Genomic DNA, 12,289 nt, shown 5'->3' with positions numbered 1-12,289 from the left:
CACACATTGCCACCATCAAGAACACGAGGGGGACATCACTACAGATCCTACAGACATTTAAAGGAGGCTAAGGAATACTATGAACAGCTTTATGCCACTCAATTCAACAATTTAGGTAAAATGGACAAATTACTTGAAAGACAAACTACCAAGCTCATTAAAGAAGAAATACATAACCCAAACTGCCCTATATCTATTAAAGAAATTGAATATATAGTTAAGAACCTTCCAAAAAAGAAAACTACAGGCCCAGATGGGGTGAATCCTATGAAAAATTTAAGGCAGAAATAGCCCTAATGCTACACAAATTATCCCAGAAAATACAAGAGGAGGGAACATTTCCAGACACTTTTTATGAGGTCTTCATTACCCTGATACCAAAACCAAAGGCATTACAAAAAAAGGAAATTACAGGATGTTTTTAAGTGGTCATCACTCAGTACGATATGAGTAAACTAGAATATCTGATATAGGGGCTGGCCCCGTGGCCGAGTGGTTAAATTTGAGCGCTCTGCTTCAACGGCCCAGGGTTTCACCGGTCCGGATCCTAAGCACAGACATGGCACCGCTCATCAGGCCATGCTGAGGCGGCGTCCCACATGCCACAACTAGAAGGACCCACAACTAAAATAGACAACTATGTACTAGGGGGATTTGGGGAGAAAAAACCAGAAAAAAAAAAGTTAAGATTGGCAACGGTTGTTAGCGCAGGTGCCAATCTTTAAAAAAAAAAAAAAAAAAAAGAATATCTGATATAATTAGTAAAACGCAACAGATTCTAGGATAGTCTATTTACATAATAATTCAAGTAGAAGTACGGGTGTATGTAACAGTGTAAACACACACAGAAAGATGCCCCAAATGGGACTTCAGGTAATATCTACTCTGCTCTTTATACTTTTCTCTGTATTGTTTAAGTTTCTTATGATAAGCACAGATCATTTTTATAATGAGAATAAAATAAAGGTATCTTCATTTTGGAAATGTAATACATGTTCCCTCGCCAAGAGCCTGAAAGATGTAAAGATCAGAGCCAAGGTCAGATGACTCAAGAAGTGACAAAATGAGGCACTGCTACTCCCCCTGTCACCGGTCTCAAATCAACCTTGGGCTGTCAGTATCTGGGAGTAAAAAACAGACAGGTCTCCAGAGCACCTCACCCTCCTTCTGCTCCAACCTAGCTTCCTGCCAGTCACAAAGTTCAACTGCCCAGAACGATCTCCACAACGGGGTGAGAAACTTCACTCCAGGGGCCGGCCCAGTGGCGCGCGGTTAAGTTTGCACGTTCCGATTCTCGGCACCCCGGAGTTCGCTAGTTTGGATCCCGGGTGCAGACATGGCACTGCTTGGCAAGCCATGCTGTGGTAGGCGTCCCACATATAAAGTAGAGGAAGATGGGCACGGATGTTAGCTCAGGGCCAGTCTTCCTCAGCAAAAAAGAGGAGGACTGGCAGTAGTTAGCTCAGGGCTAATCTTCCTCAAAAAAAAAAAAAAAAAGAAACTTTACTCCAATGCATGTTATAATAAAGGGCAATGGAAACCAAAAGCAGCCTCCCCAGGCACAAGTTCAAAGCAGCTGTCCTTCTCCTTTTGGTCAGGGGGCTCTTCCCCTAGGACACCCGTAGGCTACTTCTTAAATCTCTCTATTACTATCTCCTCCTAGATTGCTAGAAAAAACAAATCTCCTGCCTGAGCTCTGGATCGATTTCAATGTAAAGCTGCTCCTCCTGGCGGTCGCCTGTCTCACCAGCTGGGCACGAAGCCCACCGAGCTCTGGCCACAGCACTCCGCCGGCTGCCTTTCTTCTGGCTCCAGGCACTTGTTTTCTTGAACACTCATCTCATATCTTGAGTCCTAATCTCCGAGCCTGTCTGAACTGGCCTTTTCTGATGGGCTGCTCTCCAAATTCTCCGCTTAAGAGAACTCATCCTGGGAACACCCTTGGCCTCTTCTACCTCTAAAGCAGAGACGGACAAACAGTGAGCTGAAGCGGAATCCAGTGCACAGATGTTTTGTTTAGCTGCAGAGCATGCTTAATCTTATTTCGTTCCCAACATTACAAATCAAGATATTTTAAATTGACATCCTTGTGCGCTTTTGTAAAATGGTGCAGCCTCCACGGGAAAACAGTATGGTGGTTCCTCAAAATATTAAAAATAGCTACCATATGACCCAGTAATTCCACTTCTGGGTATATACCCAAAAGAACTGAAAGCAGGGACTCAAAGAGATATATACCTGTGTTAATATGAGCATTATTCCCAATAGCCAAAAGGTGGAAGCAACCCAAGTGTCCAACAACAGAGGAATGGATAAGAAAAATGTGGTATACACATACAGTGGAATATTATTCAGCCTTGAAAAGGAAGGAAATTCTGACACATGCTAGAACATGGATAAACCTTGAGGACATTATGCTAAGTGAAATAAGCCAGTCACAAAAGAACAAATACTGTACAATTCCACTTAGATACCTAGAGTAGTCAAAATCAGAGAGACAGAAAGTACAATGGCTGCCAGGGCATTATTCACAATAGCCAAGACTTGGAAGCAACCTAGGTGCCCATCAAGGGATGAACAGATAAAGAAGATGTGGTATATATACATGATGGAATACTACTCAGCCATAAGAAACAGTGAAATCTGGCCAATTTGGGACAGCCTGGACAGACCTTAAGGGTATTATGCCAAGCAAAGTAAGGCAGAGGGAGAAAGTCAAATACCATTTGATCTCACGCATAAGTAGAAGATAAAAACAACAAATAAACACATAGAGACAGAGACTGGATTGGTGGTTACCAGAGGCGAAAAGGGGAGGGAAGAGGGCGAAAGGGGTGATTAGGCACATGTGTGATGATGGATGGTAATCAGTCTTTGGCTGGTGAACATGATGCAACCTACACAGAAATTGAAATATACAATGATGTGCACCTGAAATTGATACAATGTTATAAACCAATGTTACCGCAATAAAAAATGAAAAAAATAAAAGAATGGCTGCCAGGGGCTGAGTTGGGGAAGAAACTGGGAGTTAGTATTTAATGGGTAAAGAGTTTCACTTTTGCAAGATGAAAAAGTTCTGGAGACTGGTTACACAAGAAAGTGAATGTATGTAATGCCACTGAACTATACACTTAAAAATGGTTAAGATGGTAAATTTTGTTATGTGTATTTCATCACAATTTTAAAAAATCAGAAGATTTCATGTAAAAATTCAGGATTTCAGGCTTCATTTGAAAAGAATCAGATCTCATACCACAGGACCTAGATTCCTGCATATCAATCCTCTCCAGTTTACCACCAACCCCACCCCCTACATGATTCTTTTCTTTTATCTGTTTGGCTTCTTTTGGCAGGCGAGTTTGTGGCTCTAAACCCAGAGCATCACTTTTCACAGTAGAGTCATGTGCCACATAACGACATTTCGGTCAGTGACGGACTAGGTATATGACAGTGGTCCCATAAGATTAGCACCACGTATCCTAAGTGTGTAGTAGGCTATACCACCTAGGTTTGTATAAGTACGCTCCATGATGTTTGCACAATGACGAAATCGCCTAACAATGCATTTCTCAGAATGCATCCCCGTCATTAAGTGAAGCGTGACTGCACAGCCCTCCAAGATCAGCCCCCCGCTGGGCAAGCTAAGGGTCTTCTCCTTGATGAAGGAGTCAACACCCTCACCCCTCAGGAACTGATGATAAACACTAGCACAATTAAGACCAGCCCTAAAAAGCTCTATGCCAAACCTTGCCCCAAACACACTCTCCTTTTCCCCTCTTCTTTCCACTTGTCTAAATAGTGTTCTCCCTGACTCCTCACTCATCCATGAAGCCTTCTCTATCAACTCGAATTCGCAAGACGTTCTTCCTTCTCTTGCGTTCTGTAGCATTTCACAACTGTACTGCTAGTTATCTCGTATGTATACATCCCATCTACCCAGTAACACTTCAAGCCCCTCATTCATTCAGCAAGTAGAAAGCAGCTATTCCAGGCCATTGTTCTAGGCAGTAGGGGTACAGTGGTGAACCAGAAAGCCAAAGTCCCTACCATCACAGAGCTTACTTTCCAGTGGACAAAGATATACAAATAAGTAAAACATTCTAGATATTGATAAACATTGCAGGGGAAGAGAAGCAGGTAATGAGATAGGGACTGACTGGGTGGGGTGGGGGCTACTGTAGGCAGAGTGATCAGTGAAAATCTTTTGGAAAAAGTCTCTTGAGCTCAGACATGACTGGTAAGAGGGAGCCAGCCATGAGAAAAGACAGAGCAATCCAAAGGGAACAGCAAGTGCAAAGACTCAGTTTCAGGAACAGAAATAGCTAGTATGGCTAAAGCATAGGAAGTGAGGAAAGACAGTGGCACAAGGATCAAGGTCAAGGACGTAAGAAGGGGCTTAGATTCTATTCCACGTGGTGACTTACTGGAGGATGATCAATGTCTTACACTTTCTAATGTATTAAGGGCAGGCATTCAATAAAAATTTGAGTCTCCTAACCATTTACTTGTTTGAAAATACCCACGGTTACTTTCGATCCTAATCCTCTCTTTGTTACTGGATGGCTTTTCATTCCTTCAACAAACCCTTCCGCAGCACGATCGTCTGGCACAGGGAACTGCTCACCCCTTTAAGGAAGGTGGGTTTGTCCTTTACGCCAAAGTTCCAGAGCATGATATCTCCCCCTTTGGAACCCACAGCCAGGGTGCTGGGGTGAGCTGGGTGCCACGCCAAGGATGTGGCCCTCCTGTCAAAGGGGGCAGCCTTTTGGAATATCCGGTAAGAAGCCAGAGAGCGCAAAAAGGACTGCTGGAGACCCTGACACAGAGAGAAGAGAATTAAGATGAATTAGAATCCAAGTCCTGGGTAAATTGCCAATCTCCACCTCCTGCGTAGAGGAGCCCTCGGGCCAAGTCCTCCCACCAAAGGAAAACTAACTGCCTGGTTCTGTGCATGAAAATATTTACAAAGTACATGCACTAATCTTGGAACGGAAGGAGGAGAGTACATTCCAGCTGGGACCTTTACGGCACAGGACTTCTACCTGGCCAAGTGGCCAGGTGGCCAGTCACCAAGGTGAGGGTGATCTGACCACTCTGACAACTGACCGAACCAACCCAGCATCCAATTCTGGAGCATCCAATAGTAAAAGGCACCACGCAAACCCTTGCGGACTTCAGCCAGGAAACGCCTCACCTGCTGTAGGGATGACCAGGAAGCTTTGCCCAGCTTCTGCTGGTGCAGGGCCCTGACGATGCTGCTGCACAGTGGCGGGACCTGCAGGCTAGCCAACTCCGCCCAAAGGCAGCCTGAGTCAAGTCTTCTGCTGGAACCTGCCAAGCAGAACAAACACATTTTCCTCTCCAATCTCACTCAAGAAAGGTTTTTCTGCTGAAATCCCAGAAAGCAAGTCTGCTGCTTCATTCAACATAGCCCACCTCTCTCATCACCTCCCTTTCCATGGCCGGCTCAGTCTCACCCAGCACGAGAAAAAAATAGTCAGTGGGGATGCAGCCTCTTCCCAAACACTCCCCGAAATAGTCATTTTGAAGTGAAATTAAATACGATCTTGCAGGGTTCCTGAGAAATGAGTCAAAGAAACACACAAAGTAGACTACAGAACTCTTCCCAGTTTGGGCTGGAAAACTCATGATCGGGTTGGGTGACAATTTTAAAATCACATAAAATGCACAATAAAAAGATTTTTAGGACAGCATAGTAGAAGTGACTGTTTGGAAAAAGCAGTGTCTTTAAATCCTATATTAAAAAAATGTAGAGGTGACTGGTTGGTGGCCCCAAGTCCAATCTGTTCTCCTGAAAACCAGCAGGAACCACAGGACCTGGCACGCCTCAATTAACCAAGCTACTTTTGGGGGAGGCAGATGCACCTAGAATAGGAATAAAGCAAGTCTGGATTACCAACATGTATTTGAGGGTCTGATCTCTATGAATCCAGCCTCTTGACAACCAAGTCTTCCTTCTCATGGACAAAAACCCACTTCATCAACAACCCCCTGCTCCGGTCTTTTGAGTTCCTCACCCTCCTTACAGCCCCAGGTTCAAGCCCGGACAAATCCCAGAGACGGAGTTTTCGAAGGAAGGAAGGAAGGAAATTGAGGGCTCCCACAGCTGAAACCAACGACATACAGCTAACAAGCGTGACTATCGAAATTCAGCGCACACACACCACTAGGCACGGGAGGGTTATTTTAAGTGGTCCTCAGTGTGTAAAAATCCCGGAACAAACAGGGAATTTGCAAAGTCCGTTGTGTCTGTTGTAATGGAGCTCATCTGCCTCTTCCCATCACCTGAGGGGGGGAAGCCCAAGCTCTATGGTGTCGAAGGACCTGCAGACAAAATGCATAGCCTGAGGCGTCCATCACTCGGGACAGCTTGAGGAATTTAGAAGCACCCATCCCCCACTCAGCCTCCTGCGTGAGAACCCCACATGGCAGCATTATGAAAGCAGCAGGCGCAGGCAGTACCGGGGCCCTTCGCACAGAGCTTCTTGGCCTCGGGCTCCAGCTCCCTGGGGCTCCTGCTCCTCTTGCTCTTGGGGCGCACAACCATCTCGGGGGTCTTCTGGGTTTCTGGACGTTTCCTGGGAGCCATCGCGTCCTCCGTGCGAAGGGGTACTATGCTCTATGCCGAGATCATGGAGGGAGGATTGAGACGCCTCTGGGGAGAAACAAGGCGGGCACCAGAGAACCCGCTGAGCCACAGGTAGGCCAACTAAGCCAACTTCCCGCCAAACAGGCTCACCGGGAAGGCGGGGGCGCGCGCGGAGAGACGGGAAGTGTGCGAGGGGAGGGGCTCACCCGCTCCCTGGAGAAATGATCTACCGCCTACGTGTTGGGCTCGAGCGGGTCCAAGTCAGCTGACCTGCCAGAAAGAAAGATGGCCGCCAGCGCCAGGGCACCCAACCTGAAGCCGCTGCAGCTGAGGCGCTGCCAGGCCTCTGGGGGGCCTCTGGAGACCGGGTGCCAATCAAGGCTTCGGCTCCGCCTTCTCTACCTTCCAATTGGCCGTCACGCCCGCTCGGGCTTTGTGATTGGCTAATCCAATACACTTCGAGAGAGGCGGCTCTGGAGAAAGCTCGCCGCTTCTCGTCGGCCAGCTTTACCCTCGGTGTCAAGTAGTGCTATTATCTCTCCAGCTCCGTCGAATCTCAGCTGTTCTGTAGAGAGTGGTTGAAATGCGCACCTTTTTAAGGTTTCACCAAACCTGCTGACTGTCTGCCTAGGGAGCAGCCTGGAGCAGTGATGGGCTGGAGGCGTGTGGCTAACCGAGCCGGCTGAGGTCTTGTGCCCTGACTTCAGTCAAAGGCCAAGGCAGCCAGCCTCCTGGGTAGCCCGACAGGGAACAGTTCGGATGCACCCCACTTTCTGCGACGAGCCAGGCAGGAGCTGGGATTGGTTGGGGACTGCTGGTCCTTTCTTTCCACCCGCTAAGCCCAGTACCAGGCGCTTTGGGAGCGTGAGAGGAGACAAAAATGCCTAAATGATAGATCCTGCACTCAAGGACCTTCAGACAGATGGGGTGGAAGACAGTTACAAAGATAACTCTTGGAAAGAAATGAATGCTCCAAAACTAAAATTGGAAAATGCTTCCTTGATGGGAAGATGGGCTCAGAGTGTTAGAAAGGGCAGCCACCAGCGGGAAAGCCCAGTTGGTGGGTTCTCCCCTGCTGGCCTGTAGCTGTGTTTTCAGGGCTGTGTTACAGAAGCAAGCTGGCCTCGTTCCTCAGACCGGCCAATAGTTTCACCTCAGCAGCGTGCTCAGTTCTGGGGGATCTCGAAGGACAAGAAAGGACTTTGCCTCTAAAAGATTTACAATGTACTGAGAAGAGAATAAATGCATGTGAAACAAGTCAAACAATTCGAGAGAGAACACAGTTGAGTACCAAACTGTGGTATACCAACCAAGACTTTTAGATGCATTCAGAAAAGATAATCCAGTGGAGAAAGAAGTGTTTAAGAAAGCCTCACAGGGAGGATGGGATTTCTTGGAGTTGCCCGGGGGAGGGAGAGTATCCTAGGAGGAGAAACAGCTTGATACAAGGAATGGGTGTGGGTTATGAGAAAGAAAAAAGCAGCCCGTGGCATTTGGCAGCTGGGCTGGTACTATTAGCTAGGCCCTGATGTTCCGTCGAAGTAAACAATTTCACAGAATATCAACCCCAGACAAGGGCATTCTGTGACCGTGATAGATCAACAAAAACGTGATCAGTCATGTCTGAACACGGGCAAAAGTATGAACATTGTCCAGACCACAAAAATGACCAAGCATCTCCCTATTATTTTGACTAATATGAATGACTGCAGATTCTTTGCCAATCATAGCTTTGGCTTTAGCTTCATTCCTCCCACCTTATAGGTAAGATATATTGATACCCAATTATAGAATTACCTCCTTTTCCTGGCAGCTTCCCATCCAGAACAAAGCCCCACTTCTTATCCAGATCCTCTAACACAAGCCAATCCTGTCAGTTCTTTCTAATACCTTCTTACAGAGATGTCCACCGTTGCCGGTGGCAGGCATCCTCTGTTGCAATGAGCAAGAGACCCAAAGTTCAGCTACAGGAGTGTCCCTGATGGTGTTGGCTTGGGAGCATTGACATTTATGAGTAGGGTAGGAGGCAGCCTGAAGAGGAGAAAATTGCTCACATTGAGGATCTGTGCAAAGTGACAGAGATCAGATAAAGGAGGGTGTTGAACCGCAGGCAGAATTCAAATTTCCTTCACTCTCCTGACATTTACCAAAAACTTACTCGGTTCCTGGCATCATTCCAGTCAAAGGGAATGCTGAAATGAAAAAAATGCTCGTTGCATTATGGAGTGTGCCTTTTAATAGACAAGTAAACTACAGCTACAGTTGAGTGTGATAAGCTTAGTGAGAAGGGAAGCACTGAGTTCTGGTGGGCCAGGGGGCATAAGAAAAGGACACTTTCACTCAGCTTGGAATGGGTTAACAAAGGGACAAGTGTTCGGGAAGTCTTCCCCGAGAAGGTGACACTTACGCTGAATCTTGAGAGATTGTGGGAGGGGAGTGGGGGGGGGGGGGAGCATTCCAGGCAAAGAGCAGGAAATGGCAAGGCAGGGTGGCAATAATTAGCCATGATGGATTCAAGAGCAAAGGACAGGTTCTGCTTCATGCCAGGCTTCTCCAGAATCCGTTTTTAGGATTGGGGAGTTCTCCGTGATGGAGTCACAAAACCAGGTGTGAGCAGTGGAAACCCGCCTTCGTTTCAAGTTGTGCTTTGGGGCATCCTTACCTTCAGTTTTGGTTTGTTTCACCAGCAAACTGCTGCCTAGGGACCTCATGTCATCCATTCCCATCTGATGAGCCATCAGGTGCAGGTGGACAAAAGCATTTAATACATATTTTTTGATGCTGCTAATCTGAAAATGAGGTGAAGGCACAGCATAGCTCCGGCGTCATGCCATGGAGAGGCTGTGCGGTGAAACCCTGTTTAGAGGTGTTCGGGTTCTATCTATGACTACTTTTGACGTAAGGCATCACAAGGCAGTTCATTCAAAAGCTGCTGATGAAGCAGATCAAGGTCTCGTGTTCACACTGTGCTGGGCAGACCATGAGCATGACCCTAAATAATGCCACTTTCTTTGATCTGCAAAACAATATGTGGCTTAGGTGTTTTCTGGAACAGATAATATAGTACAGTGGAAAGAGCATTGTTCTTAGACTGTGGGTTCATCATGTCCCTTCTCTGTGCCTCAGTTGCCTCGTCATAAAATGAAGGGAAGAGACTAGGTGGTTGCTCAGATCCCTTCCAGGTTTGTTTTTTTTTTTTGAGGAAGGTTAGCCCTCAGCTAACTACTGCCAATCCTCCTCTTTTTGCTGAGGAAGACTGGCCCTGAGCTAACATCCGTGCCCATCTTCCTCTACTTTATATGTGGGACGCCTACCATGGCATGGCTTTTGCCAAGCGGTGCCGTGTCCGCACCCAGGATCTGAACTGGCGAACCCTGGGCTGCCAAGAAGCGGAACGTGTGAACTTAACCATTGTGCCACCGGGCCGGCCCCCCCTTCCGGTTTTAAAATCTGTGATTCTGTGACTTGCTCTTAAAGCCGCAGAAACCAGCGACTGCTTTCAACTCTGGCCTCCTCGTGGGAAGTTTCCATCTAGTAGAAAGCATTTTCCTGGTGCAGGCTCGTACATGATTCCGATTCTGATCAAGTTGTCTATGGATCCAAACGCTCTGCTGAGTCTGCAAAACCACTCATAATCCACTTGGATGGTGTGCGGGCTTCCCACACACACTGACTGCATCCCGTGGTTTGCAAATGACAGCCTCAAGGATTCTGCAGCGCTTGCAAAGAGCTGAAGTTTCAATTTCTCCTAAAGGATTGGAAACAGACTGAATGCAGCATCCAGAGTCCTTGATGCTTGGCGTCTCCAGTACATATTTAAATGCCCAAGTATGAGTAAATTCATAATAATGCTAAACGAATTCATGACTCCTACCCTCTGGGAATAGTATCCATTTTCCAAAATACAATTTGGGGTAGCTTTGGAAGTATCACACAGCTGTGTAAATACAATCCCCCCCCAGTCTTTGCTTTGGGGGATGAGGCACCATCCACAGACTAAATCAATATCCTGTCATGAAATACCATAGGTACAGGATGCCAGGAAGCTTCTCCAGGCAGCCAGATTTGCAGGGCAATTGCCAGAGTCCTGAAATCATATATGCGAAAGTGTTTTGCAAACTGTAAAGCGTTCTACAAATAGAAGTTGTTATGTAATCTCCTGGCAATATGGTATTTACTGATAAGTTCTGATAAAGGTGTTGACAGAGCTCTTAGCTGTTCTCAAGTTCTCTGCAGTCAGACAGCCATCATGGAAGGAGCGGGACCCAAGGATCAGAAACCAGGGGTTTGGTTCCGGCAGTGCCTTCTACTCATCTGACATCAGAGGTCTCTTCCAAGGACTGCAGAAATCCCAAGTGGCAGAAATAAAAATGCTTCTCTCTGTGTTAGCCAAGCCGTTTCCCTGTGAGTGGAGGAGTCAGAAGCTAGCTGGGACCTGGGCGACTGCATTTACCTCCCTTCACATTCCACTCTTCCTGCTCCCCTCTCCACTGCCCTGCTTCGGCTCCAGTCCCTACTGTGACATTGTAACTCCAGGAGTGTGTGACAAAAAACTCACCCAAGGAACTTCAGCGAAGTTTCTTCCTGTAGAGGACGGCAGTGGGCTGCCTGGGTAACTGTGTGCTTAGGGGCGAAGCCAATGGCCTGGGGGCGGGGGGAGGTATCTGTACACATCCACACACGTCCTGCCCAACACTCCCAGCTCTGAATGGGCGTCCTCGCAGACGTGTTTACTGTCCATTCCGCTTTGTGCTGGGCTATCCCTGTGTCACAAGGCCCCGGAATCTGAGAGTTTTGTCATAATTATAGGCAGTCTAGAAGACAAAGCCACATTTGTGTTGGCAGCATTTAGGCTGCAGATCCATTCTGCAAGGAGACACATTTGTGAAACTGGATGAAGAAAAACTCTGAAAGACAGCCTGCTGTTTAAGTTCAAGAAATTATTTTACTAGATTTCCAAGGCTAAGAGCCGTGGCTGCCTCTAGCTCGGTGTGGAGGGTTGAATGGTGGTCCCTGAAAAGATATGTCCACATCCCCAGCCCCAGAACCTGAATGTTACTTTATTTAGAAAAAGGATCTTTGTAGATGCAGTTAAGGATTTTCTTTTTAAAGGTTGGCACCTGAGCTAACATCTGTTGCCAATCTTTTTTAATTTCTTCTCCCTGAAGCCCCCCCCCCCCCCCAGTATATCGTTGTATATTCTAGCTGTAAGTCCTTCTGGTTGTGCTATGTGGGATGCTGTCTCAGCATGGCTTGATGAGCAGTGCCATGTCTGCACCCAAGATCCGAACCAGGGAAACCCTGGGCCACCAAAGTGGAGCATATGAACTTAACCACTGGGCCACAGGGCCAGCCCCTAGTTAAGGATTTTAAGATGAGATCATCCTGGATTATCCAAGTAGGTCCTAAATCCAGTGGCAAGTGTCCTTATAAGAGTGAGGCAGGGCCAGCCCCAGTGGCCTAGTGGTTAAGTTCCTAGTGGTTAAGCACATTCTGTTTTGGTGGCCTGGGTTCAGTTGCCGGGCACGAACCTATACCACTTGTCTGTCAGTGGCCACGCTGTTGTGGTGGCACAGATACAAAAAGAAGAAGATTGGCAACAGATGTTAGCTCAGGGTGAATCTTCCTCAGCAAAAAAAAAAAAAAAAAAAAAAAAGCAGAAGGAGATAAGACATA

At 47.0% G+C, this 12,289-nt stretch overlaps 1 protein-coding gene and 1 long non-coding RNA gene across 2 annotated transcripts in view; one reads left to right on the top strand and one right to left on the bottom strand.

The window, feature by feature from the left end:
* DDB2 (damage specific DNA binding protein 2) overlaps positions 1 to 6,619 on the bottom strand; it is a 24,007-nt gene extending 17,388 nt beyond the window's left edge. The window contains exons 1-3 of the mRNA XM_008543244.2: positions 6,487 to 6,619; positions 5,198 to 5,334; positions 4,628 to 4,819 (exon numbers count right to left, since the gene is read on the bottom strand). Of these exons, the coding sequence (XP_008541466.2) occupies positions 4,628 to 4,819; positions 5,198 to 5,334; positions 6,487 to 6,613 (456 nt within the window). The 5' untranslated portion in view covers positions 6,614 to 6,619. The remainder of the gene's footprint in view (positions 1 to 4,627; positions 4,820 to 5,197; positions 5,335 to 6,486) is intronic.
* LOC139074469 (uncharacterized) lies at positions 6,594 to 12,289 on the top strand. The gene is made up of 2 exons (XR_011524105.1): positions 6,594 to 6,724; positions 10,840 to 12,289. It is a non-coding gene; the product is annotated as an uncharacterized lncRNA (long non-coding RNA).

The sequence above is a fragment of the Equus przewalskii genome, chromosome 11, assembly GCF_037783145.1.
Source record: "Equus przewalskii isolate Varuska chromosome 11, EquPr2, whole genome shotgun sequence".
In the NCBI taxonomy this organism is placed as follows: Eukaryota; Metazoa; Chordata; class Mammalia; order Perissodactyla; family Equidae; genus Equus; species Equus przewalskii.
Note: the sequence above shows the minus strand (reverse complement) of the source record. Positions and strands in the feature narration are given on the sequence as shown.